The 15,391-nt window shown below is 46.5% G+C and overlaps 1 protein-coding gene across 2 annotated transcripts in view; it reads left to right on the plus strand.

Annotated features, from left to right (window-relative positions):
• Positions 1-15,391, plus strand: part of rae1 (ribonucleic acid export 1) — a 58,969-nt gene that overhangs the window by 12,292 nt on the left and 31,286 nt on the right. For both annotated transcript variants that reach the window (XM_072514525.1, XM_072514526.1), the window contains exons 3-4: positions 4,163-4,267; positions 6,605-6,697. In XM_072514525.1, the coding sequence (XP_072370626.1) occupies positions 4,163-4,267; positions 6,605-6,697 (198 nt within the window). The remainder of the gene's footprint in view (positions 1-4,162; positions 4,268-6,604; positions 6,698-15,391) is intronic.

The following is a 15,391-nucleotide window of genomic DNA, read 5'->3' on the forward strand; positions in this document are numbered from 1 at the left end:
TGAACTAATCGTACCAAGTCCCGTTCACTCATTACCCCTCTGCTCGCTAACTAACATTGGCTTCTGGTCTGATAATACCTCCGTTTTAAAATTCTCATCTTTGTGTTCAAATCCCTCTATGGCCTTGCATCTCATTATCACTGTAACATTTCAGGAAAAATAGTGATGACTTGTAATTATCAGGGAAATCCAATAAATAGGAATGTTTCTTTTGGTTATATATTTTTTAAGCTAAATGTCGGCTGCTTAAAGACGGGGACAGTTTGATTGTATTACTGAAACTAATGCTTTTGATATGTTGATGAGCCGAGCAACACTGCAAACAGATGTTTACCTGTTGATTCCCAAAATTCTTTCTCCGTCAGTCTGGCCTCAATAAAAGTCGAGATGGATTCGCACGTAAAAAGAAGTTATTTTATTCAGCTTGCAAGCTTGATTCATTTCACAGAAACATAAGAGACATCCAGTCTCCTACATCCCAGAAAGCGAATGAACAAAGAGACAAAGGGATCTCTGCAAATCAATTCAAATGGTATCAAGTTTCACATACTCGACACCCATAGGTCATCCTATGTCCCTCCTGACTTGTTTGATCTATTCTGATTGGCTCACTTCCAATCCCTTTCTCTGGCCCCTATCAATGCAGCATCACTCTCGTAGACACACCTTCCTGCTTTTTCCATGCGGTCTCAAATCCCTTTGTCTCTACCTGCCAGAATCAAAGTGGCTTATTTCTACATTACATTAACTAATATCTCTAAAGTAACTATTTTATATCACATTCGTCATACCTAGGTATGGTGCTAACAACAGGAAATAGAACACAAAGGGCAAATGGGTGTCAAGAGGTTCAAAGAACAATACGGCACAGGAACAGACCCTTCAGCCCTCCAAGCCTGCGCCGTCCATGGTACCAGCCTAAAATCAAATGGACTTATGGAGTCCGTATCCTTCCATTCCCACCCTATTAATATATTTGCCTAGATGCCCCTTAAATGCCGCTATCGTACTTGCTCCCACCACTTCCCCAGGTAGCGCATTCCATATATTTACCACCCTCTGTGTATCTCTCCCATTTCTCCTGGTTCCATACATAGATTCCCTCCAATATCCTTGAATGGACCAACCCATTCTCTGGCTACCCTCTTGCTCTTTACATATGTATAAAATGCCTTCGGATTTTCCTTAATCCTGTTTGCCAATGTCATTTCTTGACACCTTTTAGCCTTCCTAACTCCTACCTGAGGAGGTATTCTTCAAGAGCTTTATCTGTCCTAAGCCTTTTAGATCTTCCGAATGCTTCCTTTTTTTTTGGGCAAGGTTCATAATATCCCGCGTTATCCTATACTTGCCACCCTGATCTTTCGTCCTCGCAGGTACTTGCCGTTCCTGAATTCTAATCAACTGACATTTGAAAACCTCCCACATCCCGGCTGTTGATTTTCCGACAAACAGCCCCGCCCAGTCAACACTCTCCAGACCCTGCCGAATTCTGTTGTAATTAGCCTTCCCCCAGTCTACCAACTCCACGTGAGGACCACTCTTGTCCTTTTCCATAAGCAGCTTAAAGCTTACAGAATTATGATAACTGTTCCCGAAATGATCTACTGAAACTTCGATCACCTGGCCGGGCTCATTTCCCAGCACCAGGTCTAATATGGCCCCTTCCCCTAACCGAGTTGGGCTATTTAGGAGGAGACAAAGTATGAACTTTGCATTTATATTCTAAATGGTAGACTCACAAAATGAAGGTAATTAAGATTGACTTATAAAGACGTTAGTTCAGATAAGGTTATGCAAGAGCCTGGCCTCAAACCGGTTTTGGAACAGGCTGACAAACTGCTCCCAAGTATCCAGGAAGCCTTCCTCTGACCCTCGGATGGCGTACTTAATCTTCTCCAGGTAGAAAAATTCCGACTTTGAGCTGCATTAGGCTTAGCCTTGCGCACAAGGAGGTGGAGTTAGCCCTGCTCAGTGTTTCGCTCCAGAGTCCCCACCCTACCCCTGTCCACAGTTCGTCCTCCCATTTTTGTCTGGTCTCGTCCAGTGGTGTTCAAGCTCTGTCCAGTAGCTGTCCTTATATTTTCCCATATAGCCCCCCACATTTCGTTGCTTGTGCCTATTAGGTCCTCAAGTATTGTGGTATCTGAGGCCCTGGGGTACCCTACTGTCTCTTTGCGGAGGAAGTGTTTTATTTGGAGGTGTCTCATTTCCTGTCCTTTTGCGTTTCCACTTCCTCGTCAGTTCGTCCAGTGTCGCCAGTATGCACCCTACGTCGAAGTCCCTGACCGTCAGTGTGCCCCGGTCCCGCCTCCACCTTTTGAAGGTGGTATCTAGCATGACTGGGGGGAATCTGTGATTGCTGCAGATGAGGGCCATGGGGGCCATTTTAGCTATCCCGAAGTGTTGTCTCAGCTGGGTCCACGTTCTCAGTGTGGCCGCTACCATTGGGCTCGTTGTGTATCCTGTTGAGGGGGATGAGAGTGCTGCTGTGGCCAGGGCCCGGAAGATCAGTCCTTTACAGGATGCCTCTTCCATTTGTACCCAGTCTGTGCTGGGTTCTTGTCCCCATCCCCTCACTCTTTCTGCCGTTGCTGCCCAGTGGTAGTATTGTAGGTTTGGTAGGACCAAGCCCCCTTTGATTTTCCTTCTTTGCAGTGTCGATTTGGGAATTCTCGGGTTCCAACCCCCCCCCCCCCCCCCCCCCCCCCCCCACAAATGCTATGATTAGACTGTCTACATTTTGGGAAAAGGTCTTGGGGTTGAAGATCGGTATGGATCTAAACAGGAAGAGGAACCTTGACAGTACGTTCATCTTGATCATGGGAGTGAACCCCAACCTTTTGAAGGTCTTTTCTTACTTCCTCCACCAGTCTGGTCAGGTTCCACTTGTGGATCTGTGTCCAGTCTCTGGCTATCTGGATCCCCAGGTAACAAAATCTGTTCTGTGCCGTTTTAAATGGGAGCCCCTCCAGCTCTGTCCCTCCCCCTTGTGGGTTCACTGGGAATGCCTCGCTTTTGCCCAGGTTAAGTTTGTAGCCCGAGAAGATTCCAAACTCTTTCAGTATTTGCTGTATTGGCTTTGAGACATAGAGGAACAGGTCATCTGAATAGAGTGAAACTCTGTGCTCTCTGTCTCCTCTCCGGATTCCCTTCCAGCTTTTCGTGTCCCGCAAGGCTATCGCCAGGGGTTCGATCGCTAGCGTGAAATGGGACCCAATCTCTGGAATTTCTATCTTTCTCACTCCTGTAAGAAGCCCCTTTAAAACCAACCTCGCGGACCAAACCTTTGGTCACCTGTCCTAATATCGCCCAATCTGGCTCCGTATCCTATACTGTTTGATAATGATCCTATGAAGCTGTGTTAAGCGTGTTATTTAAATATAAGGTGTTGAGTACATTTTTATAAAGTTGTTTTAAAACCTCTTCATCCACGGGCAACTCTTATTTCTGTTATGACAGCTTTGAGAGGATTTCTTGTTGATCTGCGCTTTTTCACGCAAGGATTTGATATGGAAAAGTGAAGGGGAAATTGTTTTATCAGAAAATGCAGGTCTCTGTTTTTGAGATGAGGACATATTCCCTGGAAGTAGGATGGATATGGTCAAGCGTCTTGTTGACCAATGGATGTCCAGCCAAATTATAAGATACTTCTGAAGCTTGCATTGAATGTTTTTGGAACAGTGTAGAAGACCAAACATGAAAGGATACTGGACGAGGGAGTTAGAGAGGCCAAAGGAGGTTCGGGCCATACTTGCAGACATAAGAGCTTTGCCCGGTAAGGAAGTTGTGTAATCTGTGTTTAGTCTTCCCAGTGTAATGACTGCACGGCAAGTACTATACATTACATTAAAAAAGGTACAGTCGCATTGCGGTCTCAAATGGCCTGGGGCAGCAGTTTTGAAAAGGCAAATGGGTGCTTTTTATATTTCCTCTGGTTGCATGGAAAGAAAAGATTCAGGAGAGGGGCAGCTGGATGTGGGATATGTAGAAAAGAAGGGAAAATGTGCTTGTAGGTGGATATAGAGGTCTACATAGGCTGATTTATTAGACAAATTATTCCATTAATCTGAAACCAATTCTGTGGAAAGCAGAAAAGATGATTCATTACATTTAACATTCTGAATTACCATGCCCTAGTTTAGCGATGTTGTTTCCACAGGATATTGAAGTGATGTCTCCTCCCGATGACAGCATCAGTTGCCTGGAGTTTAGTCCTCCTACGTTACCTGGAAACTTTCTGATCGCTGGATCCTGGGCCAACGATGTAAGTAATGTCCTCTGTACCTTTCTGCTGTTCTCCTCTTTGCTTAGCTTCCACTTCATATCATTGTGCCCCAGCTTAGTTACCCACTTAGAACATACGAAACAGGAGCTGGAGTCGACCATACAGCCCATCATGCCTGCTCTGCCATTCAATGTGATTGTGGCCAACCTTGGTCTCCAAAACAAAATGAGCACCAGCACCGTAACTAGATCTCATTCAAAGCGTTTCTTTCCTGCAGCGCACTAATGCTAAATAGAGAACATTGTCAAATGGCCAGCCTCTTCAGCAGCAACAAATTGGCCAGCCTCTTCAGCAGCAACCAATGAGAACTGATACGAGCTGTACCTGTATCACAGCTCCAATAGGGACAGCATGGTAGCACAGTGGTTAACACAGTTGCTTCACAGCTCCAGGGTCCCAGGTTGGGCTCTGTGCAGAGTCTGCTCATTCTCCCAGTGTTTCCACATTCCGGCGCCTGTTCGGGGAGGCTGTTACGGGAATTAAACTGTGCTGCTGGCCTGCCTTGGTCTGCTTTCAAAGCCAGCGATTTAGCCCTGTGCTAAACAGCCCCTAGTAAACTATGATAACCAAGTACCAATAAGGAATGACCCAAGGAAAAAACTGTCCAATAACAGCAGGCATTGGTGTCACCTACAACTAAAGGGGAAAATTGTTCTCGGGACTTTGCGCTCTCGCAGACTCTGGCACTTCCAATCCGGTGAATTTTAATTTATTGCTGGAATTTCTAGCTGCTCCTTGGGTTCGGGTAAGGGAGGGAGGTTGGCTGATATTACAGACTTCTCTTGCTTTTGTTAAATTCCCTGAATTTTGAAGTTTAAACATGTCTCATTCTTGTTCCTGTGAAACACTTCGGATTTTCCTATGTCACAGGTGCTTTGATCAGTTAAATATGGGTTGTTAAAAAAAACTTTCTACCTGAGGTTAAGAGCTTAAAACGTTGTAAGTGCTCAGCAGGTTAGTCAACCACCGAAAAGCAAATGATGCAGATTGACTCTTTTGCTGGGACCCATCATTAGAACTAATTGATGAGTCAGATCCCATGAGAGTGTGCTGGAGTAGGACGATTGAGCTTCCCTGATGGGCTGCTGCGTTCAATTCTACTGAGATTTGAAGAGTTTTTAATTTGGTTTTAGGGATTCTGTCCATTTACCAATGGGGTCGTTGATACCTGGTAACTAAATAAGTCTCCTCTTTTTATTACAAGGTTGAGTCGCAGTTTGCATTCCGTGACTGTCATGATAAAGAGATACTAGAAACTTGGGTCCAGAACTGGGGTCCAAGATGTAGCAGACAATTTAGGGGTAAACAACCCGTGAGTACAGCAAAGTCCGAGGGATGCATCCATAGCTTGAGGTACTGTCAATATAACAATAATGGGTTCAAGCCTGGCCACCTCAGGGGGAGAACCTTTGTTTGAGGGGGTGGGTGCAGCTTAGAAAGAGAGAAAGAATGCTGTTCTGAACAGTTACAGGCAGTGGAAATTGACCATAAAGTTGCCACAGTGGCAGGCTTTGGAGAAGGGTTCTGAACAAATGTCCCCAACAAGAAAAATTGCTTTGTAAATGCAAGTATTGCCTTTGCCTGTCTGTGTAAGCAGCATGAGAGCAGCATGGTTATGTAAAGTGATGTTTAATGGGGACTAGTGTGTTAAGGTTAATAAACTGCATGTAATCTGTTCATGTTAGAGCTGAAGTAAAAGTTTAATAATGATTTTCTTTCGTTGTAATAAAGTTTGTTTATAAAATAACCAAGCCCTATTTCTTATATTATCAGTCCTAGAACGAATCGATCTTTCTGCACAGCATTAAAACTTTAAAAGTTATGGCAGCTAGTCCAGTCTCTTAGCCATTGTTGAAAGCTGACCAGACTTCTGTAACAGCGATGTTATCCATTCTTCCTTTGAAAACCAGTAGCTTTCTCCATATATGTGAGAGAGTGTGCTGGTACAGCTGATGGTTTAGCATGGAACCTTGGATATTGGAAATAATCCTTATTTAACAGTTGAAGCAGTTTATTTGGTGTTGGTCCCTCATGTCTATTTCTGCTGGCGGGCATGGCTCTGTGTCAGCTCATTGGCCACGTTGGTTGAAATGAACTTTCTTATCTTAACCTCCTTTATTGATTTACTCCTCCAAGAAGAGGTTTTCAGTCTTTGATACTCATTAGCTGCCCACCCAAATGGCAATGTCCTTTCATCAAAATTTCTCAGTGGTTTTGGCTTTGTGTCTCTCTACTGTACCGTCTTGTACCATTATTGCAATGTAGATATTTTTCTATTTATGCAGCGTAGTAGAAACTTTGTTTTTATTTTTGTAGGTACGTTGCTGGGAGATTCAGGACACTGGGCAGACTGTCCCAAAGGCTCAGCAGATGCACACGGGTCCAGTACTGGATGTCTGTTGGAGTGATGTAGGTGTATTTATTAAATGGATTTGTTACAAATTCATTTTGTTCAACTCCATGTTACAGAAGATCAAGTCAGGAAAATAACTCGTAAACTTGCTGTGCTCATTTCCTATCTTCCTGCCTTGCAAGGTCAGTCAGTACAGAGTCAGCTGGAGAATTTAGGAGCGAATGGGAGCGAGCCATAACTATGCAGAGGGCTAAGTTTTGGAGCAGAGAAATTACTAGTACAGTTGTTCAAACAGGAATTGAATGGCAAACCTCGATTGGGTTGCATTTTCTCCCTGAGTTCCTTTTATATTGTGCTAGTTACAATGACTTCTCACGCATTGCATTCACGCCCATTTGAAGGTACATAACCAAATACCTGTTAACCGTTTTCATAGCCTTATCTACTTGCACTACCAGCTTTAATGAGTGTCGCAAAGGTCTCCCTGCTACAATCAATTCCTCAGTTGATGTGTGGATGTGATGGAGGAGAAATGCCCAAGGCACTGTTATCTATGAAGCACTGTTGTTCGCAGATGGCAACCAGCGGTCTAAAAGCAGCCAACTTTCTTATCAGGCAGATGGTCAGTGTTGAGGGAACCAGTCAATTAAGTTGATACTCTGGCATCCTTCTTAGTTATCATGCCAAACAGGTGATCTCTGGTATTTTCTCTTGTGACAGTGTGGATTCCTCATGGGGGACAGTTTCCAATATCCCCAGGTCCACCTATCTTCCACTCCCTCGTCAATGACCTTCCCTCCATCGTAAGATCAGAAGCAGGGATGTTTGATCATGACCTGGACTTGGGCATACAGGACATTAATGTCAGAGTTTGCAGATTACATGAAATTCAGGAAGAGTTAACAGTGAGGAGGATGTTAATAAATTTCAGGAGGCTTTAGACAAACTGATCAAATGTGCATATACGTGGAATATGAAATTTAGTGAAGAGAAGTGTGAAGTGATACATTTTGGTGCAGGAGCAAAGAGACCTGAGGGTTCGCAAACATACATCTTTGAAGGTAGCAGGGCACGTTGATAGGGCTGTTTGAAAAACATATGGAATCCTTTGCTTTAAAATCTTTCTATGGAGTGCAAAAAACAAGCAAGTTATATTCAACTTTTATAAATCATTAGCTGGAATATTCTGTCAAGTTCTGGGCATCACCCTTTAGCAATGATATCGGCCTTGGATATGGTGCATGGAAGATTTATTCAAATGGTCCCAGAGATAAGGAACTTGAGTTACATGGAAAAACTAGAAAAGTTGTGATTATTGTACTTGGAACAGGGAAGGTGATGGGGAGATTGGAGAGAAACCCCAAAGGATGAAGGATTTTAAGTAGGGAGGAACTTTAGCTGCTTGAAGTGGCATTAACCAAAGGACACAGATTCACGGTAACTTGCAATAGTGCCAGAGGTGAGGCGAGAGTGTTTGTTGTGGAGCAAATTGTTAGGATCTGAAATCTGCTGCCTGACAAAATCCCAGAAGCAGGTTTGATAGTAACTTTAAAAAGGAAAGGCTCTGCTATTACATCCTTTATAATGGACTCTTAACATTTTCCCAATGACAGATGTTAAGCCAACTGGCCTTCAGTTCCCTGTTTATCATCTTCCCCCCCCCCCTTTTTAAATAAGAGTGTTAGATTCACAGTTTTCCAATCCTCTGGGACTTTTCCAGGATTTAAGGATTCTTAGAAAATTCAGACCAGTGGCCCACTATATCCACCATCTCTGTAGCTACTTCCTTTAATATCCTAAGATGCAATCCATCAGGTCCAAGGGACTTATCGGGTTTAGCCATATTAGTTTCCCTAGCACTTTATCTCTAGTGATAGTTATTATATTTATATCCTCTTTCCCCCTTTGTCCCTTGACTTAGTATTTTTGGAATGCTATTAGTGTCTTCCACAATGAAGACTGACACTCCTGTCATTTCCTGGTTCCCCGTTATTATTTTCCCAGACTCATTCCCTAAAGTGCCTATGATCATTTTGACCACTTTCTTCCTTTTGATATACTTAAAGAAGCTCTTACTGTCTGTCTTTGATGTGGAGATGCCGGCGTTGGACTGGGGTGAGCACAGTAAGAAGTCTTACAACACCAGGTTGAAGTCCAACAGGTTTGTTTCGATGTCACTAGCTTTCGGAGCGCTGCTCCTTCCTCAGGTGAATGAAGAGGTATGTTCCAGAAACGTATATATAGACAGATTCAAAGATGCCCGACAATGCTTGGAATGCGAGCATTAGCAGGTGATTAAATCTTTACAGAGCCAGAGATGGGGTAACCCCAGGTTAAAGAGGTGTGAATAGTATCAAGCCAGGACAGTTGGTAGGATTTCGCAGGACAGATGGTGGGGGATGAATGTAATGCGACATGAATCCCAGGTCCCGGTTGAGGCCGCACTCGTGTGCGGAACTTTACTATAAGTTTCTGCTCGGCGATTCTACGTTGTTGCGCGTCCTGAAGGTCGCCTTGGAGAACGCTTACCCGGAGATCAGGGGCTGAATGCCCTTGACTGCTGAAGTGTTCCCCGACTGGAAGGGAACATTCCTGCCTGGTGATTGTCGCGCGATGTCCGTTCATTCGTTGTCGCAGCGTCTGCATGGTCTCGCCAATGTACCACGCTTCGGGACATCCTTTCCTGCAGCTTATGAGGTAGACAACGTTGGCCGAGTCGCACGAGTATGTACCGCGTACCTGGTGGGTGGTGTTCTCACGTGTAATGGTGGTATCCACGTCGATGATCTGGCAAGTCTTGCATAGATTACCATGGCATGGTTGTGTGGTGTCGTGGTCACTGTTCTGAAGGCTGGGTAGTTTGCTGCAAATAATGGTTTGTTTGAGGTTGCGCGGTTGTTTGAAGGCAAGTAGTGGGGGTGTGGGGATGACCGTGGCAAGATGGTGATCTTCATCGATGACGTGTTGAAGGCTGTGAAGAAGATGTCGTAGTTTCTCCGCTCCGGGGAAGTACTAGACGACGAAGGGAATTCTGTCGGTTGTGTCCCGTGTTTGTCTTCTGAGGAGGTCGGTGCGGTTTTTTGCTGTGGCGCGTTGGAACTGTCGATCAATGAGTCGAGCTCCATATCCCGTTCATACGAGGGCATCTTTCAACGTCTGTAGATGTCTGTTACGCTCCTCCTCGTCTGAGCAGATCCTGTGTATACGGAGAGCTTGTCCATAGAGGATGGGTTCTTTAATGTGTTTAGGGTGGAAGCTGGAGAAGTGGAGCATCGTGAGGTTATCCGTGGGTTTGCGGTAAAGCGAAGTGCTGAAGTGACCGTCCTTGATGGAGACGAGTGTGTCCAAGAATGCAACTGATTTTGGAAAGTAGTCCATGGTGAGTCTGATGTTTGGATGGAACTTATTAATGTCATCGTGTAGTCGTTTCAGTGATTCTTCGCCGTGGGTCCAAAGGAAAAAAATGTCATCGATGTATCTGGTGTATAACATCGGTTGAAGGTCCTGTGCGGTGAGTAGGTCTTTTTCAAACTTGTTCCTGAAGATGTTGGCGTATTAGGATGCGAATTTGGTCCCCATGGCTGTTCCGTGCGTCTGGATGAAGAACTTGTTGTCGAAGGTGAAGACGTTGTGATCCAGAATGAAGCGGATGAGTTGCAGAATTGCGTCTGGAGATTGGCAGTTGTCGGTGTTGAGTACTGAGGCTGTTGCAGCAATGCCGTCGTCATGGGGGATGCTGATGTAGAGTGCCGAGACGTCCATTGTGACGAGGAATGTTCCTGGTTCAACTGGTCCATGGGTGCTGAGTTTCTGTAGGAAGTCCGTCGTGTCGCGACAGAAGCTGGGCGTACCTTGTACGATGGGTTTTAAGATGCCCTCGATGTAGCCAGAGAGGTTCTCACACAGGGTCCCATTGCCTGAAACGATAGGACGGCCTGGTGTGTTGGCCTTGTGTATTTTCGGAAGGCAGTAGAGATCTCCAATGCGGGGAGTACGTGGGATGAGAGCACGTAGGGTGCTCTGAAGATCTGGATCCAAGGTCTTGATCAGTCTGTTAAGTTGGCGGATGTGTTCCTTGGTCGGATCTGCGGGTAACTGTCTGTAGTGTTCTTGGTTGTTCAGTTGTCGGTATACGTCTTTGCAGTAGTCTGTTCTGTTCAGTATGACAGTGGCCCCTCCTTTGTCTGCTGGTTTGATGACGATGCTGCGGTTGGTCTTGAGAGCGTGGATGGCATTTCATTGTGCTTGGGTGACGTTCGGGGCTGTCTTGTGAATGCGACTGATGAATCTGGCATTGACTCGATTCCTGACGGCTTGAGCATACATGTCAAGTCTAGGGCAGCCTTCCGGAGGGGTCCAATTCGACTCTTTCCTCTTCGGTTGCCGCACCGCAGATCTCTCGGTCTGCTGTTCCGGTTCATTGGTAGTCTGCTTGGGTTCGCTGTTGGCCGCTTGGGGTCTGTGGAAGAATTCCCGGAGCCTCATTCGTCTGATGAATTCCTCCGCGTCTGCCGCGAGACTGACGGGGTCCATTTTGGTGGTGGTGCAGAAATTGAGCCCTCTGCTGAGGACTTCGATTTCGTCTGGTTGAAGGGTGTAGTCAATAGATTTTCCTGTATTGTTTTCTACTGTGGTACTGCTGGTGGTGATGCCGAGTTTCTCAAGCTTCCTGTTCTTGGTGTGCATATAGGTGGCATAGTATCGTTGTCTTATCTGTTTGGTGGTGTTCCGCAGCTGGTCTGCTGCGTCCTGAGCGCAAGTTGAGAATATGGCCTCTATCGTGGTTTCCAGGTTGCGTCGTCTGCTGTAGAGCTGGCGTACGAGGTGGTTGAGGAGTGTGAGAGAGGTGCGACGGCAGAGTCTCTCAGCATAGTCTGTGTTGTAGGTCGACTTGAGTGGGTTTGTGATCTGTAGCCCTTTCGGGATCTTGTCTGCTTTCTTGCATCTTTGTAGAAACTTAATGTCAGTGTCTATATGCGCAATCTTCCTGGAGATCCTCTCCACTTTGAGTCGGCAGTTTGCGGTGTCGATGGTAGCCATGATGTGGAGATGCTGGCGTTGGACTGGGGTGAGCACAGTAAGAAGTCTTACAACACCAGGTTAAATTCCAACAGGTTTGTTTCGATGTCACTCGCTTTCGGAGCGCTGCTCCTTCCTCAGGCGAATGAAGAGGTATGTTCCAGAAACATATAAATAGACAGATTCAAAGATGCCAGACAATGCTTGGAATACGAGCATTAGCAGGTGATTAAATCTTTACAGATCCAGAGATGGGGTAACCCCAGGTTAAAGAGGTGTGAATTGTGTCAAGCCAGGACAGTTGGTAGGATTTCGCAGGCCAGATGGTGGGGGATAAATGTAATGAGACATGAATCCCAGGTCCCGGTTGAGGCTACACTTCTCGCATTGAAACAAATGCACCTCAGACCACCTGTACCTTTGCGTTCATCACCTCTTCCCTGTCTACACTTCCCCTTAGTCACATTGAGTTTATTATCTAGTACCTTACTGGCTTTAGTTGCTGCCTCTTTACTGACCTCTAACTTCCTAATCTGGTTCCCATCCCCCTGCCACATTAGTTTAAAACCTCCCCAACAGTATTAGCAAAAGCACCCCCTAGGACATTGGTTCCAGTCCTGCCCAGGTGTAGACCATCCGATTTGTAATGGTTCCACCGCCCCCAGAACCGGTTCCAATGTCCCAAAAATCTGAACCCCTCCCTCCTGCACCATCTCTCAAGTCACGTATTCATTCTGACTGTTCTTGAATTCCTACTCTGACTGTCTCGTGGCACTGGTAGCAATCCAGAGATTACTACCTTTTTGAGGTCCTACTTTTTAACTTATCTCCTAACTCCCTAAATTCTGATTGTAGGACCTCATCCCGTTTTTTACCTATATCGTTGGTGCCTATATGCACCACGACAACTGGCTATTCACCCTCCTCCTTCAATATGTCCTGCAGCCGATCTGAGACATCCCTGACCCGTGCACCCGGGAGGCAACATACCATTCGGGAGTCTCGTTTTCGACCACAAAAATGCCTGTCTGCTCCCCTTACGATTGAATCCCCTATGACTATAGCCCTGCCAGTCTTTTTCCCGCCCTTCGCCACGGTGCCATGAGCCTGGCTACTACTACCTTCACCTGGTGAGTCATCTCCCCCAAACAGTATTCAAAATGGTATACCTGTTTTGGAGGGAGATGACCGCAGGGGACACCTGCACTGCCTTCCTGCTCTTTCTCTGCCTTTTGGTCTCCCATTCCCTGTCTCCCTCACTAATCCTAATCTGCGGTGTGACCAACTCACTGAACGTGCTATCCACAAGCTCCTCAGCATTGCGGATGCTCCAATGTGAGTCCATCCGCAGCTCCAGAGCCGTCATGCGGTCTAACAGGAGCTGCGGCTGGACACACTTCCTGCACATGAAGGAGTCAGGGGCATCGGCCGCGACCCTGAGCTCCCACATTGAGCACGAAGAGCATAACGCGGGTCTGGGATCTCCTGCCATTTTTACACTTTACCTTAACTGATTACAAATATAATATCAAATAACGAATAAGTGAAAGGAATAAAGATTTTACTTACCAATCACAATACTTACCAACACACGAAGAGTTAAATTTCTCCCGCTACTGCTAATTGGAGCACTTTCCTTACCAGCCAATAAGGTCACTGCTTTGCTGTGATGTCACTCTTCAAGGTAAGTTTTTAAAGAGGAAAACTTACCTTCCCGACAGACCCCTGGCCACTGCTTACGCTGAAAATCTGAATGCCGCTTCTCCGGCAGCTGTGTCCCCGCCGCTCTTTTATCCTGTGTCCCCACCGCTCTCCTCGCGCTCTTTCACTGTGTCCCCGCCGCTCTCCTCGCGCTCTTTTATCCTGTGTCCCCGCCGCTCTCCTCGCGCAGCTGATCAGCAGCTCTGCTCTACTGCCCTCTGCTGGATGCTTGCCTTGACTTGAACACACTAGGGAACACCATAGTGACCGCAAGGTACTTATGCAAATTATCCCCGCAGCAGCTCTGCTCTACTGCCCTCTGCCGTGTTATGTTCACTGTTTCTGAGAGAATATTTTACTCTGGCATTGTTTACTAAACTTGCTTCACTACACATTACCAGATCCAAAATATACTGATTCCTGGTTGAATCAACAACATATTGTTCTCCGAAACTGTTCCGAATACACTCTGAATTATTCCTCATGGTTATCTCTGCCAATTTGGTTTTCTAATCCACATGAAGATTCAAGTCACCCAAGATTAATATACTACCTTTCTTACATGCCCTCCTTATCTCCAGATTTATTCTCCATCCTACAATATAGCTACTGTTAGGGCTCTATAGATAACTCCCACCAGTATCGTCTCCCCCTTGTTATTTCCTTCCTACATGTGGCGACTAGGGGCTTTTCACAGTAACTTCATTGAAGCCTACTTGTGACAGTAAGTTATTATTATGGATTTAATGGGTGCAATTCTCCCATCGGGAGACTAAGTCCCGGCGCCGGAGTGAAAACCGGAGTGTTTCACTCTGGCATCGGAGGCCGCTCCCAGCCCCCTATTCTCCCGTCCCCGGGGGGCTAGGAGCGGCGCCGCGTCATTTACGTGCGCCGGGCCTTGCCGCCGCGTAAATGACGCGGCCGGCGGCGCGTAAATGACGTCATTCGCAGGTTGACCGGCGCCTACCCGCGCATGCGCGGTTACCGTCCTCCCCGCAAGAAGATGTCGGATGGATCTTGCGGGGCGGCGGAGGAAAGGAGGGCAGGCCACTCGGCCCATCCGTGCCAAAGAATCGCCACTCGCCCGTTACAAACGGCGAGCTACGATTCTCCGAGCGGCCAGCCGTGACTCTCGCCGCGCCGGTTTTTTTTGGGGGGGGGGCGGCGAATCGCGTGCGGGTGCCGGGGCGGTGTGGCGAGACTCGCGCGGCGCCCTGGCGATTTTCCCACCCAGCGTGGGGTGGGGGGGGGGGGGGAGAATGCCGCCCAACGTCTTCCGATCCAAAATCATTTCTTGCTATCATACTTATTCCATCTCGTTGTAACAAAGTTACCCCACCACCCTGTCCTTCCTGCCGGTTCTTACAAAATGTCACATACCTTTTGAATATTTAGTTCCCATAAGATCATACCGATTAACGTCAAATTAGGCTGTTAATTCATTTACTTGAACCGAATATGACATTCTTTTAAGAAAAGGGGGCTGTGGTTAGCACTGCTGTCTCACAGCCCCAGCGACCCGAGTTCAATTCCGACTTTGGCTAACTGAATGGAGCTTGTCAGCTCCACCCGTGTCTGCGTAGGTTTCCTCCCACCGTCCAAAGATGTGCAGGTTAGGTGGATTGACCATGCTAAATTGCCCCTTAAGGTCCAAAAGGTGAGTGGGGGTTACAGGAATAGGGAGGGGTGTGGGCCTGAATGGGGTGGGGGGGGTGTTGGTGCTGAGTCAATGGGCCAAATGACCTCTGCACTGTAGGGATTCTATGAAAATTGGATAGTTCTTGATAGTAATCGGATGGGTCAAATAGGCACCTTTTGCATTTTAACATTTCATATCTTTTTTTATAAATTTAGCGTACCCAATTCATTTTTTCCAATTAATGGGTAATTTAGCATGGCCAATCCACCTACCCTGCACATCTTTGGGCTGTGGGGGCAAAACCCACGCAAACACGGGGAAAATGTGGAAACTCCACATGGACAGTAACCCAGAGCCGGGATCGAACCTGGGACCTCAGCGCCGTGAGGCA

The sequence above is a fragment of the Scyliorhinus torazame genome, chromosome 8 (assembly GCF_047496885.1).
Source record: "Scyliorhinus torazame isolate Kashiwa2021f chromosome 8, sScyTor2.1, whole genome shotgun sequence".
NCBI lineage: Eukaryota > Metazoa > Chordata > Chondrichthyes > Carcharhiniformes > Scyliorhinidae > Scyliorhinus > Scyliorhinus torazame.